This window comes from Pleurodeles waltl, chromosome 7 (assembly GCF_031143425.1).
Source record: "Pleurodeles waltl isolate 20211129_DDA chromosome 7, aPleWal1.hap1.20221129, whole genome shotgun sequence".
NCBI classification, from domain to species: domain Eukaryota; kingdom Metazoa; phylum Chordata; class Amphibia; order Caudata; family Salamandridae; genus Pleurodeles; species Pleurodeles waltl.
In genome coordinates, this window is record NC_090446.1 from 177,226,845 (window position 1) to 177,248,153 (window position 21,309).

At 46.1% G+C, this 21,309-nt stretch overlaps 1 protein-coding gene across 2 annotated transcripts in view; it reads right to left on the reverse strand.

Annotated features, from left to right (window-relative positions):
* WFDC3 (WAP four-disulfide core domain 3) overlaps positions 1–21,309 on the reverse strand; it is a 271,764-nt gene that overhangs the window by 173,380 nt on the left and 77,075 nt on the right. For both annotated transcript variants that reach the window (XM_069243494.1, XM_069243495.1), the window contains one exon: positions 16,012–16,149. In XM_069243494.1, coding sequence (XP_069099595.1) covers positions 16,012–16,149 — 138 coding nt within the window. The remainder of the gene's footprint in view (positions 1–16,011; positions 16,150–21,309) is intronic.

Genomic DNA, 21,309 nt, shown 5'->3' on the forward strand with positions numbered 1-21,309 from the left:
CTCTACCCAGTCCTATTCCCCTCAACCCTAGCCTATCCCAAGCACAACATCAGACCAGCATGCACCCAAATCAACACACAAAAGTGGCTCAGGCAAACACAAGTACCACACTTCATCCCATAGGCACTCACACAAGCACCATCCAGATGCAGACACACCAACATCCACTGCCTCCACTGAGTCCCCCTCCTCCTCATCGTCCATCTCCCTCCCAGTAGCGTCTCCACTCACACCTGCATGCACTACATCCTCATCCACTACCCCCATCACCATCACGCCTATCAGTACACGCCCCTCACTGGCAGTCACCACCCCCACATCCAGGCACACGTCCCCTGTGTCCTCTCCCACTGTGTCTGTGCCTCCTTCTCCCAAATTACACAAACGCAAGCACTCAGACACCCAACAGCCATCCACCTCACAACAGCATCCAGCCCATGCACCTGCACCCAAACACAGCAGACACCTCCTACCACCACTCCCTCTTCCTCCACTCCCAAACCTTCACTCTCTTCGAGCCCCAGTGTCCCTAAAAAGCTTTTCCTCTCCACCCTTGAGCTATTTCCTGCCCCTCCCCCCCGTCCTTCACTGCGGGCCAGGGTGGTCAGGACTCAGGCTAGCATCTCAGCCACCCAGTCCACAGCCACTGTAGTTTCTGCAGGTACTGCAGTTGTGAGAGGCTCCAAGGAGACACCTGTCAGCACAGCCAGTGTGCCTGAACCAGCTGCCAAGGGCAAAAAGGGACCACCAGCTGGCAAAGCCAACAAGGGAGCACCAGCTGGCAAAGGCAAGGAGGCACCACCAGCTGGCAAAGGAAAGGAGGCACCACCAGCTGGCAAAGGCAAGGAGGCACCACTAGCTGGCAAAGGCAAGAAGGAGCCACTAGCTGCCAAGGGCAAGAAGGGACCACCAGCTGCCCAGGGGAATGTCAAAGGCACAGATGCCGCAGGCAGGATGGATATGGAGCCTGGTGCTGGAGCAGCATCTGGGCAAACAACACCAGCAATGGCACTTCAGCCGTCCGAGACTGCAGGGGATGGGCTGGAGCCTCCCCCCACCACAGGCAGCACCGCCGCAAGCACCACTACCTGCACTGCCGACAGCACCTCCACCTGCACCGCCACCAGCACCACTGCCAGCAGCAGCAGCCCCAGTGGGCAGCCGTCCAAAGCTGCAGGGAAAGGGCTGGAGCCTCCCCCCACCACTGGCAGCACCTCCACCAGCCCTGCCACTACCACCACTAAGCAGGCGTCACCGCCGGCGGGCAGTGTGTAGTCTTGCCTCCATGGGCTGTAGTGCACCCTGGCCCTGCAAATCCTGTAGGTGTGTCACACAGGTGAGAGACTTTGGCCTTGCACTCCACAAGATCTGCATCATAGGGCACAACCCCCCCCCCAGATCCAGTGGAAAAAGGTATCCACTGACCCCATCCTTGCCAGGATGAAGCACACTGGGAACAAAGCCCCCTCCAGAACCAAGGGAAGAAGCCATCCACTCACCCCATCCTTGCCAGGATGAAGCACACTGGGCACAAAGTCCCTTCCAGAACCAGTGTAAGAAGGCATCCACTCATCACATCCTTGCCAGGATGAAGCACATTGGGAACAAAGCCCCCTCCAGAACCCTTGGAGAAGCCATTCACTTGAAAGCCTGTAGCCTTCCGCATCCCAGAACCAAGCAGTAGGCAGACCACCCGCTTGAAAGACTGTGGCTTTGCACTCCCCAGGACCAAGCAGTGGGCAGACCACCCACTAGAGAGACTGTGGCTTTGCACTCCCCAGGAACAAGCAGTGGGCAGACCACCCACTAGAGAGACTGTGGCTTTGCACTCCCCAGGACCAAGTAGTGGGCAGACCACCCACTAGAGATACTGTGGCTTTGCACTCCCCAGGACCAAGAAGTGGACAGACTACCCACTAGAGAGACTGTGGCTTTGCACTCCCCAGGACCAAGCAGTGGGCAAACCACCCACTAGAGAGACTATGGCTTTGCACTCCCCAGGACCAAGCAGTGGGCAGACCACCCAGTTGAGAGACTGTGGCTTTGCACTCCCCAGGACAGAGTGATGGGTATGTGGCCCCCTCCAGGAGCAGTGGCGTTGTACCATCTTCCGTTTGAGGTGCCCCCCGTTCCCCTTCCCCCTGAGGTGCCTGTGTATTTTGGATCTGATGCTCCAGCAGTGTTCTCTCCGTATTGAGGCAGGAGTCAAGTGGGGCCTTGGCCTATGTGATATGGCCCTGTGGCCCACGGACATTATGGACTGGGCAGTGTCCCTCCATTTGTATATATTGTCGATACTGTTTTGTTCTTTGAGGACGTATTTCTAGAACTGTATATTAATTTACTCACTTTAATCACTCCCTTTTGTCATTGCATTATTCCTGAGGGGTACGGGTGGATATGTAATGTTGTTGCATCTGTTTGTGTGTATGTTGTTGGAGTTGGGGGTGTTGCGTGTGTTTGTCTCTCTTTTTTTCCTCCCCCCTCCCTTGTGTGCTAGGGGCGTTACTCACTGTGGTAGTCTTCACCACCGTTGGTATTCCTGGTGTAGGAGGAGGTAAACCAGCATGGGTAACACGTGTAGTTCGGGCTCCATGGCGTCGTGGTTCTTCCTTGAGTGTCCAGAGGTGAGTCGTTTCCCTTCTGTGTACTGTTTCCGCCGTGCTTTTGATGGCATTGGTACCACCCCAGAAAAGCTGGCGGATTGGTGTCTCGTAATACAGTGGGCGGAACCTTGTCTTCCGCCTGACTGTTGGCGGTTACCGCTGCAGTGCTTGTTGCTACCGCCGTGGCGGCCGGTGTGTTAAAGTGGATGTCTGTGTTGGCAATTTACTCCGTAGTCATAATTCCATTTTTTTACCACCGTCCTGTTGGAGGTATTACCGCTGCTTTATCACCGACCGCCAGGGTTGTAATGAGGGCCTATATCTCACTTTGATATAGTTTATACTGAGCCAACTTCCTACAACTATCATGGATCTTTGTGATCAATTTGAGCCAAATCTGATGCCTGACATTCGCAATCCCTATAGCACACCTCCCATTGTTCAAGTCTCGTCAGTGCTACACTTTCGGACTACTGGGTCCTTTCAGAATACAGTGGACCTAACAGCAAGAATGTCTCAGCCCATGTGCAATCTGGCTTTGAGGGATGTATTGTGTACATTGCTGAAACACCTGGACACCTACATCAGGTTTCCCCAACATGCGAACTTGGCCTATGTGAAGGTACAGTTTTATGCTATGGGACACATTCCACATGTGGTTGGAGCCATAGATGGCACCCGTATAGCCCTGGTTCCCTCCAGTGCCCATAAACAGGTGTACAGAAACAGGAAAAACTTCCACTCAATCATCGTTCATGTGGTGTGTCTGACAGACCAGAACATTTCACAAGTTAGTGCCTAGTAGCCTGGATCAGTCTATGATTCCTTCATCATACGGAACAACAATTTCCCACTGTTGATGACATAACTCCACACAGAGGGGGCCTGGCTAGTTGGTAAGCTACAATTGAAATGCGTGTTTGCAATGTATGTCTCCTGCCATCACAATGTAGCATGTCCCACATATATGTGTATGTTGTTCTACCAAATTGTTCACATGTGACTCTGGCTATCAAACCGTACTTGGTTGTTGACCCCAGTGAGGTACCCAACCATGCCAGGGGAAGTCCACTACAGTGAGGCCTACAGGAGGACAAGGCGTGTCTTTGACCGGACGTTTGGGCTCCTGAAGGCTAGATTTAGTTGCTTGGACAGATAAGGAAGAGCCCTCCTCTATTCACCCAAGAAGGTATGTCAGATAATAGTTGCCTGCTGCATGCTCCACAATCTTGCCCTGAGATGACAGATACCATGTATACAAGATGAGGGTGAGCCAGCAGAACCTGTGGGTGGTGATGCAGATTTGCCAAGTGATGAAGAGCCAGAGGAAGATGAAGCAGGAGACTCTAGGGCAGATCTTATCAATCAGTACTTCAACTGAGGTATATGAAGTAGACGTAATGTTGTGGGTCAAATTTGCAACCTGAAGTAGATGGGTAGCATGTCACCTTCTTCACTGCATCATCTGATGTGTTGTAGATAGCTCCAATGCATATGGGTGAGATGTGCTTGCAAACTATAAATTGTATTGTGTACAGAACAGAGTGGTCTTCATTATCACGTACTGTTATAGCAGATGCAAAGTTACACTTCTGGACATGACTTCCCTGAACTGAGGAGTGTATACTGCTATATCCCATCCCTCTTCTCTTGCATAGATTTACCTAGATCCTGTCTGGCTGATCAACCTTGGCAGACGACAGACAGTGTCAAAAGCGGAGTGGAATTGCAGACAGACACAAGAAGTGGACTTGGCTGATACCAGGTACTATGAGTCTTGTTTATGTGGAGTATGACTGACATTGTTAGACTGTCAGGACACTGGAGTGGAAAATTCTTCCTATCAAGGTCACCTGTATGGTACATGAGGTCGTCTAATGCTGTCATTTGTGTCTGATTATGTGTCTGGCTCAAGGGATAAAAGTGGGACTATAGCCTCTCCCTGCACAATGGTAACAGTTTTATCTAGTCTACCCTGAATTTCGCTGTCGGTGTGTAAATGATAGTTTCCAGGTATGGGTAGACCAGTACTGATCTCTGTCTGTACCAAGGGATACGTATATTTCAAAGCTATGGTATGGGTATGTGATAAGACTTTGCCAGGTCATACAAAGTACCAATCTGTGTGCCTCCTGCCTTGTTGGTGGAGTGACATGTACCTAACTTCTGTTTCGTGTAGTTTAGCATTGTGGTACAACTTAGCAGACATTTTGATGCTACTCTCACTCATGCTCTTTGTGCTGTTAGCATGTCATTCACTGACTGTATGTAGTTGCAGCTTACAACCTATTTGGTATCTGTCCAGTTACAATCCTATTGTAATGAGTATCCTGCTGATGGAGTCATACATGGGGCCCATAAAAATGGATGTACAATACAGAGTGACATGATTAGACTAGAGTTGGACTGCATAACTATTGTACATTGTTGATAAATGAGACATACACAGGATCTGTGTTTAAGTGTGATTTAGTGTGGGGAAACAAAACACATATGTGACCATGAATGTTAAACTCACACAGAAAAGGTGATAGGTTTAGTCATGGTGGATGACATCATCAGGGTAGTTGCTACACCATTTGGGAATGCAGGTCCAGTGTCCTTGCACTATAGGAAAATGGAGATTGGTTACAGAACAGTCAACAGGGTGTACCTGTGGCACACAAGGGGAACAGTTCAAGAGAGGCGTATCTGCTGGATGTCTGGGTGGATGTCCATGTTCGTGGGGTGGAGGGTTCAGCTACAGAGGGTGGGGTGTCTGCGACATGCCCTTCCCCTGGCAGGGCCTCCATTCCACTAGCAGCTGCAGATGTAGAAGGGCCTGATGTACCATTGCTAGTGGAAGGGGCTAGCTGCTGGGTACAAGGCCTACTCAGTGTGTTATTCAAGTCTCTCAGCACTCCTGCAATGGAAGCCAAGTGGGCATTTAGTGCCTGCCACTGCTGCATAACTTCTTGGTAATTGTCGCTTTGCAGCTTTTGGATTACCTCTAACATGGTGATAACTTGGCCCATCATGCCTTGGGAACTTTGGTAGGCTCCCAAGATGGGCTCCTGGTCAGTAGTTTCCCTTTGAGACCTCATCCTTTGGCCCATAGCATTCCTCCCACATACCCTGCCCCCACATGCCTGTGCACCTGGCACAGTGTGCCCACTCCCACTGGTGGCAGGTCCATCATTGTCAGGACTGGCAAGGTGCGACTCAGGTACCTGTACTGTGGGGCACACAATGGATGACACAGTCCTTGGGACACAGGTTAGGGGGTGAATGGGTGCCTGTGATGTAGATGCAACAGGGCTGGGAGGAGTAGCTGAGGGCAGGATGAGGCTGACAGTTGTTGACTGACTACGTGTCCCAGATGGACCAGGTTCTTCGTCAGTGTCCAGACATCCAGGGGTGTTGTGCTCACTGGGCCCTTCATCCAGAGGGGTAGTGGCAGTCTCTGGTATCCTCTCCATGGTGACTATGGCAAGGTTACCTTTGGAGTGAGTGGTACACAGAGTTCAGGTTAGAATGGGGGTATTGCAGCAGTTATGTGAGTTGCAGACAGTACTGTGACATGATCCCCAACAATGACATTGACAGCTGATGCACTATGTAACTTGGATACTACATGAAACTCTGTAACTTCAATTCCATACACCATATTTTATGTTGGTAAACCATGTTTGTAGTGATTGTACAGCTAATGGCATCTGACATTGTCAGATAATTGACATAGCTGTTCACCTCTGTTGCCTAGTGAACTGTCTGGCATGATAACTGGCATAAATAAGAGCTATTGAATGCACATTGATGTCCTTCTTGGAAAAGAGTATATGAGTTAACAATGGACATTGACCTGTATCTGGATGTACTGCATGTGCATCCACTCAGCTATCTGATTTTCCAAAACAGGTTAGTATGTTTCCAGCTTGGGATCTTTGATCTGTGGCCATTATATATGGGCACTCAGCAATAGCTGCGTTTTGTTTGGGATGTTAGTGTGAATAAGTCATTGCACTGCTGTCATTGTCATGTTCTGTTCCACACTAGTACAATCAAGATAAGTTATATTGGATATTGCTTAGAAATGCATGACAAGTAGTATTTGGTGGTGTGTACTGGTATTGACTATGTTGGGATTTAGCATTCTGGGATTTGTAGTGCTATGATTAGCCAGAGCTTAACGTGATAATTCCAAGGACTGTGGGGCTGGATGTGATTAATGGACACATGCCAGGGCAGGGTATCAGGTGATTAGGAGAGAGTTGTAGTGGGTGGAATGTAGTGTAAGGTGTAAGTGTAAGTGGCGGGGGAGCAGACAGGACAAGACAATTGTGTGACATGAATATTGTTGGTACTTACCAGACTCCACTCCCCAGGTATTCCTGTCAGGCCCTCAGGATGCAGTATGTCCAAGACGCTCTCCTCCCAAGATGTGAAAGTAAGGGGAGGCTGTTGGGGCCAACCGTCATTCTTCAGTACTGCAAGCTGGTGCCTGGATGCCATGGAACGGACCTTCCACCTGAGGTTGTTCCACCTTTTCCTGGTGTCCTTCCTTGTGCGTGGATAACTGCCTACAGAATTGACCCTGACGACTATCCTTTGCCACAACTCAATTTTCCTGGCAATAGATGTTTGTTGGAGCTTTGCTCCAAACAGGTGTGGCTCTACCCTGACAACTTCATCCAGCATGCCCCTCAACTCCTCATCAGTAAAACGTGGGTGTTTTTGTGGGGACATGGTAGTGGTGGTGTAGAGGGTGTGGTTGTGTTCAAAGTGAAAGGGTGCAGAGCTAGGTAAACGGTGAGGTGAAAGTGCTGTGATGTGAGTGGGTGATGGGTGTTGTGGATTGTGTGTGGTATTAATATGTGTATTTTATATGTTGTGCAGGTGTGTGATGTGTGCATAGTGAAGTATAAATGGTTGCCTGTTCTTGCTAATTTTAAATCTATGGGATGTTGGTTGTCAGTGGCTCTGTGTGGAGTTTTGATTGCAAAGGATTATGGGTTGTGTAGGGGTGTGTAATATAGTGCAGTACGTAGGTGTGTCAGGTGTGTAGATGTGTATCAGGTGTGGGGTATTCAAACTATCCAATGTGGTGTGGTGTTCTGACAAGTGAGTTGAGACCACCGCTGTTCGCATCACCAATGGTTTTTCACCATGGAAGTACTGCTGCTGTGGTTTGTGGATCGTAATATGGTGGTGGGCCTGCCTATTTTCTGACCTCCAGTGTCCTGGGGGTTTCGGGAATTTGGCTGTTTTTTTTACTGACTTCACAGTGTGACTCTTAATACAGCAGTCAGATTACCGCAAACATGGAGGTCTTGCCAAAAGACTGCCAAAGTCGTATTGACCCCCTCTGTGTGGATCCTGGTCAACACTCCTGGCTACTTAACCTGCTCTGTTTTCACCACCTGTGAACCCTCTTTGCACCATGTTTCTCTGCACATATTTATTCATTAAGATCTTTCATTACATACTCAAAAATAAATTACCCCTAACAGTTCAGCAATGCCAATTTAAGATAACCTTTCATAGGTCAATGTCATCTCCTCAACTGTTACCTCTACTACTGAACCCAGACTCCTGAACTTGTGGTACACCCTCATTGATTTCCAAAACTCTGACCTCCTCTTCCCTGGTATTTCAGTCACTTGCCTAACACATATATGTTTGCTAGCTGTAGTGACATTGCTGTTGTTCCAGCTCTGGGACCTGTCCCACTGGCACTTTTGTCACAGTCTCTGCTCCCCACCTCTCTTTTCAAGAAAAGTATCCTCTGATCCCACCAAGATCTCTGAAAATCCTTAAATTCATATCCACATCTTGCATCATTTCTATCTTTTTCTATCCTCACATCTCTCCCATATATGTAATCCTCCACTGACCCTAAGTGTCCCACCAATAACCTGTATACTCAGTCTGTCCTGGACAATTAAAAGGTGTTATTAAAACATAACTAACCCTATGATATTATATTCTATCAAATGATCAATATGTTGTAAGACAGGCAATTTGTGGCTCTCGTTTGTATGGCACTAATTTAGATCTGGCTGGTGTTTCTGTATGATCTACAGCCACTTTGAAAGTGGTTCTAAGCACGACCATCATGAAATATCATGTGTACATACACCTTACTTTCAACCCTAACCAGCTTTTTTGTCTAATTGCTCCCTGTGAGCGTAAAGCCCATTTTTATGTCAAGCCTAGGCAGTGCACAAGAACTGTCTCTCAACATGTAGTAATCTACTTCTGTGGACTTTCACCAAGGCCATTACATACTCATCACTTTCATTTACTCCTTGGCCTGCCTTTCAAAACTCCTTTGGTTTCTTAGGAAAATGTTTTACGTTTGTCCCACCTTGAGGCTGTTATGTTAACGCCTTGGAGACTGACCCTGATGCGTGGATTAATGCACGATCAGCAATATACCTTAGTATTGGCGCACTACTTTTTCCTTTTTCCTCTCTTGCCCGTGGCAGTATGTTGTTTCTTCTTCAGCACAGAATTGTCTCTAATCGGAGTTTGGGTTTGTTTGTTTCTTTAATTTATTGATTATACTTCCATAGATGTTAAGCCCAGTGAGAGCTGTTTGCTTAAACGTATCTTTGAATTCAGACATCTTGCTGTTTCTGTGCAATATCTGCACCCGACAAAGGCTTCAAGCTGAAGGGGGTTCTTTGCCTGGTGCGTGCGTGTGCTGGGGGCAGTCTGGGAAGTGAGGATCGGCAGTTGGGAGACTGCTTGCAGCTCTCACAACTAATGCAATGTAACTTACGCTTGAAGAGATTTATGTCGCTACATATTGTAAAGGCTTTAGTACAGAACAGTAATGTCTTTTTAATTACATGATTAAGTGCAGTTAATGGACTATTTAACTATATGCTTTGTCTACACTAAAGGGTGTGGTGTAGCAGCTCTTTGCAGCTGGGGAATCAGGTTCGATTCTCGGCGTCGGCTCGACAGCCTGCGATTCTGGGCAAATCACTTAATATCCCTGTGCCTACTAAAAATGAATGTCTTCTTGTGTAACGTAACTGGTGCTCATGTAAAGCACTCCAGCACCTTCCGGTCGAGTTTGCTTTATAAAAACCTGCAAAAACATTTATTAATAAAAAAACTTGAGCAACATGGATTCACCATGGGTCTTAAGCCATTTTGTGTACTATATACATAAATGTTCCAGTTGTACTCTGAAGACATGGTTTTGAAACTTTTGCTTCTTATGGGTGCATCAATTGTCGTTTGTGCTCACTAAAATCATGAACATTCCCCGTCACTGTTTCTATTCCACCTCCCACCTCCCACCTTCGTCTTTGTTTCTTCTCCACACTCCCCAGCAACAGAAGGGAAAAAAGCTATTATGCGACCCACGCTACCTGATTCATGCTGCTTTCTGTACTTCCTGTTACACCCCTACCATCCCTCTTGTTCACCACCTCCAAATACCCTGCTCTTTTCCACCCCTCCCAGTTGCCAAAGACAATAGTTTGCCCTTAAGAGCGACTCGTTGGCTTTGCCAATGCTTGTTAAATCAGCATGTCTCGAACACTATTCTTTAAATCCAAACCTTGCCCATCTGAATCAAAACTTGACAGTATATGGAAAATCCACAACATCAACAAGTTGTTCAATTTTGTGACTGGATGACAGAGGAAGCATAACTGTCTTTTGACATTGGTGAAAACTCACTGTAATTTTGAACTATGACAGGTTTGCACCTTCAGTGATTTACCAAAAGTTACTTTGTCATTTTAGCTTTATAGCTCGCTGCGTAAGTAGTTAAAGTCACTCTCCCAATTTATAGGCATAAGCCACAAGTGAGGGTAAAAGGGTAAATAAAGGCTTTGGTAGAAGGAACAGTTGCAAGCTGCACCTAACACTCAATTGCGTGATATAATATGAAACGAAAGATGACGTGTGCCCCTCACTAAGCTGACCTTACCCATAACAGAAAGGAGACAGTGACTCTCCATCTTGAAAAGCTACTATCTTGACATCAAACCACAATGGGTGGAGAGGTAGTTTGTGGTGCCTCCTGCCCTAGCTACATAGCAAGGGCTTTAGCACCAATACCTACAGCAACTGCCTTCCACAAATCCCCAGCTCCCCTGGTCAGTGGTACCAGTGAGGCGATGTCAGGCTCCACTATCTCAAGAAGGTGGGCCGAAAGTGGGTCATGACCTGCTGCTGTGGTGAGAGCCCATTTTGAAGCAATCGAAGAAAAAAATCAACTGCAAACACTGGGCTACAGTGATAGCCTTTCATTTTGGCCACATGTATGTAGCAAACATGCATCAGTTGAGGATGTTCGTTAGGCCCATGAATTTTCAGTGAGTCTATTCCTAAATCACTACCGACTAGTAAACAAAATTTGTACAGCTGGGGGCATGAACATACGGAACAACCACAGACAAAACACTTCAGGCAACATTAGAAAGTGGCGTGGGCAGCAGACTAGTCACACAGCTCTACAGGACCATCAATGGGAACATTCCCTCCTTGGGGAACGACCTTGGACCACAGTTGGAGGAAGTTCTACTGACATCGCTCTTGATGTTGAATGGGTCCAGACTAAGGAATGTGTTGCCAGCGTGTCCAGGAGTGATTGTGTCAAATATACCCAAATTATTTTCTTCTATCAGACCAATGTGACTCCCAAATGGCTGAAAAAGCTGTGCCTGAATCATCCGAGCTCCTGCCTCAGATGCAGGACAGAAGCATCTGGGTTCTTCTTTCACACGGTTTGGGAGTGCACAGCATTCAGAGACTATTGGGAAAAGATCACAAACATGCTCTTCACCTTGACAGGTATGACAGGACATAGAGAACTGGAAGTAAGTTTCCTGGGATTAATGCTTCCGCCCAAATACTTAGAACCCAAATGGAAATTCATTTGTCTCACTAGGCAGCAGACCAGAGACAAACAACATTATCGCGGAGGGTGCCACAATCCTCTATTCTCTCAGGCTGGTTGACAGAGACAAAATGTTTGGCAGAAGCAGCAATAATCAGGAAGATTAGCTGAAAGGTTCAACAGATACCGCAGAGTCCTGGGAAGACCAATTTATAGGAATCCCTGAAGAAGTGATGTGACGGCCCTCACATTCCACCCACCAGCTCGTCAAGCCCACTTTCGTCCATTAACAATGGCGACTGAGGACAGAGGGCAAGGACAGAGGGCAAGGATACAGGTAAACATACACCGAAGGAACATTGAGGTGCTGAGGCTTACACTGTATGGTTGACTAGTTCATTTATGTTATTTTATTTTTTCTTTCTTCCATCTCCCTTGTTTCTGTTATTCATTTCCAGTGAAACACTTGACAGACACGTTATAATTTATCATTGTCAAAAGTGATACTATTATGTAAACCGCAGAACAGATAGTTGTTAAAATATGAAATCAATAAAAAATATTTTTTTAAAGACTTTGCTATTCTAGTACTGGAATGTCATTTAATACACCCACAAGAGTAGACAACTTTTGCACTACAGGAGCAGCTATTTTTGTTTCCTCTCTTCTTCCTGTGTGCAACAGTACTCTAAGGTTCCCCATCAGGCGTTAACTAAGGTCACAAAAGTGGCCAAAGTTTGCATACGTTCTAGCCGGACACGCGCTTGTCCGATTGCCAATAGGCAGATGAATTTGTAGCCTCCAGAATTTGCTTAAGGTAAGAAATCAAACAATCAGATAAGTACAAAGTGCAGCCTTGTTGATGGCCACCAGCTGTGGTATTATTAAAAATAGCATCCTCTTTCCCAACCTTGCAGTTTGGAGGGTGAACAACAGCTAGTCCCTAAGGTCCCTAAGGTGAAATACACCTGCTAGCAGTGCTTAATATGCAAAAGAATGAGTGCAGGTGCCCAAACTCTGCTCTGAATAGCGTGGTTGGTGCAAATATATGTAAGCTTGCCCCATACCTGGACTGTTAGTCCTAATTCCACTACATGCTTCTTTAGTTAACTACCACTTTACTTCACTGTTTTTCTATTCATCTGTCTTTCTGCTTTGTGTTTTTTCCTCTCTTCCTCTCTGTAATGGCTGGTGTGGAAAAATAAATGCCACTCACCAAAAATGAATGCCGATGCCCTCTCATCGGCAACCACTGGCTTAAATTAAGCACTGCCAACGGGGACCCAGCGGGTGAAACTGAATTAGGTGGACTAGCAAGCGTGTGCTTGGAATCTCCGACTATTGCGGGAGAGCCAGGAGGGCCTTTATAACACAGATAAATGTCAGCAACAACCACGAGGATTTTACTCTTCGCTCTTCCTACAAACCCCTAATCAAAAGCAACACTTCTAAATAAGCATCGACAACGCCAATAGGTCTGGGATATTTTAGGTGAACATGTACTTTGTTGAACTGTGTGTGGTGTTATGTGTTTGTGAGTTGCAATTTTGGTGTCCAGACACCACCAGAGGCAAGAAAGTGGACAGGTGGTGGGAAAGCAATAGAAAGGTCAGAGGGTTTCAAATATAATTTACAGATAATTTGTCTTTAATTACTGATTGCATTTTGTGCCAACTTGGTGTGTGTGTTTATGCGTTGGAAAGAAGATAATGTGGGCCTGTAAGCCTGGTGTATCTGTATTTTGAGTGTTTACTTCTCTGTGTTTGTCAGCCAAGTGGTAATTGTCAGAGGCAACACTTGGATTGGAAGCAGGTGCGTCTCGCGGCAAGGTGAAGGGGTGGGGCGGCGCAAGGGCGAGGGGAGCGGGGGTAGTTAAAATAAAATGTAAAAAAAACTAACCTCCTCTGCTGCTCCTCTTTCCCTCCTCGACTGAGGCACAGGATCCTAGCGGCCCTGTGGCCAATCCTGCCACTGCTCAAAGCAGCATCAGGATTGGCTGGGAGCACCTAGCCAGGGTGCTCCCAGGCAGATTGGGAGTCTGTGCAGGCTCTCTGGAGAAAGCCTACAGCGCAACACACATATGCTTTGAGGGGGATTGCTGAGCACTCCCTCCACTGCTCTTCACCCCAATGCCCCACCCCTTTTACCAAACAACGATAATAAACACAGTTTATTATTGTTGTTTGGTAAAAGTTTTGCAGCTGTCGCTGCTGGCAGGGGGGCGACGCTCCTCTGTCCTCTTGGAGGAGCCGCCCCTGTTTAGAAGTGCAGGGGACTTGAAAGCGCAGAAAATCCAAAGGGTTTTTGGGAGTGAGGCATCACTGAATTGGTTCAAAGTGTAAATCACAAAATCCCTGACGAAAACCATAATTATTGTGTACTAGTTAACTCTTTGATCACTTGTTTGTGAATACCTCAAAATCAATTAATGACACACTGAATCAGTCACACACTGTGAATGAAATGGATCCTGGTGTGTTATAAAAGCATTTCTAAATCACTGTTCGTGTGTCGTTTTGTTGTTGAATTTATGCAAAAACACATTGGCTTCAGATAAGTCAACACGACAAAGAACGAGTGGTAGAGAGAGAGTTGAGAGATCCTGAACAAGACAGAGTTAGAGAAAGCAAGAGAAAGACAGGAAGAGTAAATACGAGGAAAGATATAAAGTGCATGGTATTTGAAAAAAGGAACATTTTCAGAAAAAGATACCATAGCACTCAAATATAGAAGTCCACAAAATCCATCACATAAATTTCGCAGGCAGTAATTCCAATACAGTCATTTTATTAAGTTGTGTAAAACTCTGTGGTCTCCAGTAAATTGCATGTCAGAACAACAGTCAACACTTGTTCTGTCACAATAAGTGAAATTTTTAAGGCTAATGTAAACCTGTTGGGAAACAAGTCTGGATGAAGTAGAAAGAAGACCTCAAGTTAAAATACTAAAGAGGTCTTGAGCGGCCAGAAAAGGTAATAGAATAATTATAGCAGATGGTGTCCTGGATCCTAGGGTAGGGATCAAGGGGTTGTGTATGTCATGCAGAAGTAGCCAAACTTTAGTGTATTAACAGAGTGAAAATTCCTATATCATAGAAAGCCCATGTAAATGTGATTGAGCCTACAAAGAGAAAAGCCAAAAGTCGGGCTGTCCCAATAGTAGTTCATGTTTCAGAGCATTGTGAGGAGACACAAGTAAGCTTCCACAGTATGTACTATGAATGAAGCAACTGGCGTATGAAGCCAAGTTTGTAACTTAAGATTGGTGTGGATACTTACGTCTCATGACATACTTATCATGATGAAACATGTGTTGGCTGTTGTTGTGACATGACATGAACTGGAGACCACAGAGTTTTCCACGAATTAATAAAATTACTGTATTGGAACTAATGCCTTGTGATGTACTTTTACTTACTGACCGAAAGCCCCGTAGGTTTTGCTTATGCATGTATTTTTATTGTGATTCGTTTGAAAATACGAGGGGATAGGGCTCCATTTTTCTTGCCTTAAGTCCCAGGGCGCCCTTGCTACGCCACTGGTCTAGGCCAGCTCTAAAAAATAGCAGACTACCTCGCCCACCAGCCGGACAGTACGATGACAACAACGTTTGTGCACACGCACCCCGTTGTGCTCCAAAGTGACACTCAGCAGTACAGGTAAGCGAAACAAGAACATCTACGCAAAATAAAGTGCCCATTACAAAAAATTTACTGAAGTCTGAAAATCTTTACAGTCTACTGTGGGCTGTTGAGTCTCCCATGATGTCATTTCGGGGGCTCCAGGGGTCACTGCTGCGACCCCTGGCTTTCCGTTTGCGACCCCTGGCACTGCCCCTTGCTTCAGAGGTGGCAAATTCAGTGCCAGGAACATATTGTTTTCTGTCAATTTTTATTACACTGATAGTGAAATGGGGTACAATTAGCTGGGAATACGCCCTTCCACGGTATCTGAGGTAAGTAAAAATGCTTTTAAATATATGTTGTGTGCGTGCTTGCGGGTGTGAGAGAAAGTGGAGTTCCAAGGGCACGTGATGTCACCCTGGATTTCGGTAAATTGATGTCCATAGTTTCTCCTTACCCGAAATCCAAGTGGGGCTAGCTGCTCTGTTTGCACCAGGGAAGTCATTATCCTTGCTGTCATTACTATCATGCATTGGATGTGCGGATTTCCAATAGTTTTCAAGTCTGCATTTCTGCTTGTGACTTGTTTTGATATTTTCCACTTGACAGTTCTATCAGCGAAAGATCTCATACCTCTCACTTGAAAGGTACTTTTTTCCTTTCTGCAATTATGCCTTACACAATGTGGTGTAATTCTGAGGATTTAATTTCACGTAATAGGAGTAACATAACTTTACAGAAGTTACGCTATTTAACTGGCATAACACACATTTTCCCGGCCCTAATTGGCACCAATAATGAAGTCAAATGCTGCAGCATGGAACTTTGGCGTCTATGTTAATACCAAAACCCTAACGCCTGCAAGAAAAACGGTTATACTTGGTCCAGACGGCTCTGCTTTGGAATGCCTGTGGTTCCAGTAAAACCAAAATACACTGTACCTTTATGTGGCTTCACACACGCTGTTCCACACCGGAAGTTGCAGCACTTCAGGTCCTCCACGCACCCGCTATCATTGGCACAAGTCGCACGCGCACCACGTATGCATATCGGATGTGGTGGGCAGACACCCGGTTTATCTGAAATGAAGAAACGTCAGTGAGTGTTTTTAGCAGTTCATCTGGATGACAGCGGGGCCTGTCCTTAGAACGGTCCCATGACAGCTAATGTTTGATTGTACTGTTTTCATCTTTTACTATTCCAGGCAATCCTTCTATCGCTTTGCATTTCCACAAACCATTGGTAAAGCCAACTAATCTCTCTTTATAATTTTAAAGAAGCAAAGGATGACTGGTACCTATGAGGCAGGGTATAGATTACTGGGGAAAGGATGAGATAGGATGTGGGGTGGAGATGATGTGGTGTTAGGGCTAGGGAGATAAGGAAGCCAGCTAGCATGGTGATGAAGTGATGCTACATGCTCTGGAGTAACAATAGCCCCTGCAGCCCCCTTGATGCGGGGTAGGGGCAAGCTCCAGGGAGGGCCCCCTCTGCCACTATGCATGGGCATGGAGTTCCTGGCTTTAGAGCTCCTTACTAGGTCCTTTGCATGGGGGCCTCCCTCCATGTATTTTGCAGGGGGCCCTTCAAGTTTAGTTATGCCACTGGCTGCAGTGTTCATCAGCACCACTGATGACAGGGGGAAAGGATGAGTGAAGAGTCAGGCTACAGCAATAGGACACAATGGGAGCAAAAGTGAAGTGTGGCAGAAGCAACAAGGGTACAACACATGGGACGTAGAGTGGGAGAGAGAAACTGACAGGGACGCATGAGGAGAATGAGGAATGGACAAAAGAGGAAATTATATATAACGACCAGCCATGTTCTTCGATTTAGTGCTAAAAGTCACATATAAAGAAACATTCAAAATTAAAAATAGTTTCTCATCATTAGCAGTGAAAGGATACACCCTAAACAATAAAAAAAAATGGCAAGACTGAAATATGCCTCTGGGAGGGACAAACACAGAAATACAGTAAAACCACTGATTCGAGAAGGAGCTGAAATAGGCAAAAAAAGCCATTGAGTCATGTTGGAAAATGGGTTATTGGTAAGGGCAGGTAGGTACCTACACTTAGCAATAAGCCACTACCTCAACTTAGGTCCAGTTAGGTCTCAGTAAATTAAACCCAGCTCAACCCTTGGTAGCTTGGCAACGAGCGTCAAGGCTTAACTTAGGAGACAGAGTGTAAAGCATTCAAATATCACAAAACAGTATTTAAATAAAACACAGGAAACAGTTTAAAAATCCAAAACCAATTTATAAAAATAGATTATATTTTTATCTTTAAAATTACACCAAAACGAATAAAATCGGATAAGGGGAACCAGAGATATGAATTTTTAAAGAATTATAATTTTTTTAGCACCTAGAAACAAAAAGCGCCAATCGGGTCATCTGGTTGCACCTCGACCGGGGCACAGTCAAAGTTTCAGGCCGACCGCGATAGAGCCCTGCTACAGGCCGCGGGAGGCCTCGGTTAAAAGTTTACCTTCACACTTAGTCTCATTTTCGAAGATTTTCTTCAGCGGGACGAACCTGCCAGTCCAATCCGACCTCCTGGAGCCCTTCTACGGATACGTGTCGCGGGAATCCTCGGTGGAGATTTTTACCTTTGGAGTTAGTCATTTTTTCGAGATTAAAATCCTTCGACGGGGTAAACCTGGATCTTGATCCGACGTCCATGGAGCCCTCCTCGGATACGCTGGCTGGGAGGTCCCGGTCAACTTTTTACCTTCGGACTTAGGGCCATATGTACCAACGAATTTTCCCATAGACACAGAATGGGTAAAACCCTTTGCTACATCTGGCCCTTAGTCTCTTTTTCGGAGATTTTCTTTACCGGGACGAACCAGCAAATCAGGCCGGGTCGTGGTTGAGGCAAGCCGGCTAGAGTTGCTGCGGCGGGTTGGTCCCTCTATGGAGCTTTTTTCAAAAGTTCTCCAAAGTTCTCCAAACTTCTGGGGCTTCTCCCAGATGTCCTTTTAAGGTAATTTTGAGGTCCACAGCTCACCCCAAGGGTCCAGAAGTTCTGAGATGGTCCTTGGGGGGTGCGGACTACAACTCCCAGAATGCACCTGGCGCAAACTCCTTTTTGGCCACTGGACATTGGTCAGCTGGTCGCTTTCTTCAGGAGTTGGTGCAGGGGACTCTGGTTAGCAATTTTTCACCTGTAGCAAACAGGGGGTCCCTCCTTGAACCAGTTGAAGCCAGGCAAAGTCCTTCTTGTGGTGAAGCCCAAGTGTGCAGCTGGTGCAGTCCTTCTGAGTGCAGGTTCCAGGTGCAGGTCAGGGGTCCAGCAGGGCAGTCCTTCTTCTCCTTTGGTTCTTCCTTGTTGGAATCTGATGGGGATCTGCGGTGTGGGTGCAGGTCTGCCAGTTTTATCCTTGCTCCTGGGTGAAAAGCGGGGGGTCCTGGTTCTCCAATCAGGTGCAGGGTCCTTCCCCCTGTGATGACCACTTCCTGGGAAGTGTGGCAAAAATCAATCCCAGGAGGCAACATTCTCCAAAAATCCATCATGGCTGAATCTGATTTTTGGAGGTTACATCTGGCTGAGCCCACCCACTGGTGTGGCTAAAAATCATAAACACACCCCTCTCCTGTCCTCTCCTAATCTAATCAAGGGGCCCCTAGTTGTCTGGGGTTGCAGGATGTGGGGGTGTTGCTGGTTGCTCCAAATGTCCTTCTCTGCCTTTGAAGACCAGTTTGGCAGCCCTCCCCCTTCCTGCCTCACCATCTGCTGAGGGGAGATTCCCTCCCACAGGTACATTCCTTTGTGTGAAGCCAGGCCACTTCACACCTCATCAAGGCAGCCTGGCCAGGCTGCTAAAGGCTGGCCAATCAGAGCACAGCAGCAAAAACAATGCAGGGCTGAAATTGGCAACTTTTCAGGTAAAGTGTAAAACTCTTTACCTAAACAAGTTATATTAAATCCAACAACTGGAAGTTGTGGGATTTATTATAACAATTAATGTGATACCAAACTCTTGGTATTCATCATTTAAGCGGACTTTAAAAATTAAAATAAAGTCTCCCCATTCTAGCCTATGGAGGCCATTCACTACAATGAGAGAAAAACGAATTTGGCTGTTTTTACCTCTCCAGGGCTTATAAAACTATTTTTATAAGGTCCCTGCTTATAGTTACATGGCACCCAGCCCAGGGGCACATAGTGCACACCTTAGCGGTGACATATGTAAAAATAAGTTAGTTTAAGACTTTGGAACTACTTTTAATTCCAAAGTCGAATTTGCATTTAACTTTAATTTAAAAGCAGCCAGGAAGGCAGGCTTGCCTTTAAAATGACACTGGGCACCTCAGCAGTGCACCTATGGGTGCACTACCTATGCTGTGGTCCCTAAACCTACATGCCGTACCACATACCAGGAACTTATAGGTAGGTTGATGTAGCCAATTATAATAACCCTAATTTGCATATCCATTTTACACAGAGCTCAGGCCCTGGGACTGGTTGTCAGTACCCAGGGCACCATCAGAGTCAGGAAAACACCAGCAAAAAGTGGAAAATGGGGGCAAAAAGTTAGGGGGCTTCTGCAATCAGCCCTGTTTTCTCACAAGTCATGAGCAAGGGACAGATCCAATGCCCACACTTTATTTGTGAAAATAGGGCTGATAGCAAAGGCTGCAAGTAGCATGAACTACGAACTGAAACCATGCTTCAAACAAGCTCCAATTTCAAGCAATGGTATTTCTTTATAAAGAGCTTTGATCACCAGAATACTATGACTTCGCTTTTGTTTTATATCACAATATGATTAGTTTTCAATTACATATTAAATGATGCTTAAAGCCAAGTATTTCCTGCGTAGCCACCAGCTGATGATTCCATTAGCTGACTATCTGCAAGAGTTGCCCAGGACTTTAGACTTTCTCAAGTGCCACACCTTAGTCTGACTGCCTCCGTATGACCTCTGCTGGGTTGACCTGGATAGAAGGGTATCATTATCTTAGTGATTCTCCATTTTACTCTTCTCTGACAGATGGCGTAGACCAGGGGACTCCAACCTCTTCTGTAGTGAGAGCCACTTCTGATCTGTAAAAATCATAGTGAGCTACTTAAGGGTAAACAACTTTTGTATTGTTACTAGACACCACCATGGCAAGCTACATTGACGTTAAGCATGATGTCCATAAAGCCAGATTCTATGGTTTGGACAAAGTAGAGAACATTACATGCAATTCACACAGGCAACCTGTCTAAGGTGTCACTTTCTGAAAGAAAAGTAAATGACCCCACCTCCTTTGCTCTGAGAGGAGTATGAAAAGCGTGTACTTGCCAATGCCTGTGAGGACCCTGAGTGAGACCTATGACCTCGATGACCTAAGAAGGAAGGTGTGGTCAGCTGCTTGTTGGATTGTTCATCACCAACTGAAGGGTCTGATGGTATAACCCTAATCACATACATTTTTTTAAAGTTAGCTTTCCACGAATAGAGCTAATGGAGGGTAGAATGGGGTCAGCCTTACAAAGTAAGTAATCTTTATTTTGTCTCATTGTAGTTGTAGGACCCTTCATTAGTAACTTTTGCCCTTGCCAGGTGCATTCCAGGATTCGTTTCTAGATATTATCTAATCTTTCTAACTTCGCTGCCCCCTCTTAGGGAATCTTGCTGTATTAGGTGCTTTTAGTGTGGCAAGACTGGGCTGCTGTTCAGCTACTTGTCTTGGATTGCGTCTTCATGTACTAGAGGACAAGCGTCAAGCATTCCCATTGCTTCAAAGCCTGCTGTCTTCACCTGCATGCTGTTGGATTATCTTGTGTAGGTGCTTCTATATCATGCCAAGTGGCCCAGCAGAGTGATCTCCGTAGCCTTCATGGGCTTCTTTTTTGACCAAACCTTGCTGCCCACTGCAAGACTCATGCCTGTTACAGACATCAGGTGGAGATCATTTCTTTCTCGCAGCTCTATAGAGTGCAGATTGAATTGTGTCAGTCTTCCTGAAGGCAGCATGGGTGAGAGTCTGAAGGTCACCACAATCTTAATCACTAACTCAGTCTGCTGTCGTATGACTGGTTGCTTCCAGGCTACCTTGACCTCACTGTGCAATCTCTCAAAGCCCTTTAACCTCTGGGGGTAACTTTAAAAAATAAGTTGTCCACACTTCCAAGCAGGATCTACTTATTCCGATACATGGCTCTCTTGTGCTAGGTCAAGTCTTAAAACATGTGTTTCTGTATCAGGTGGCTTCCCAGTAGCAGCTACATCACGCAAAGACG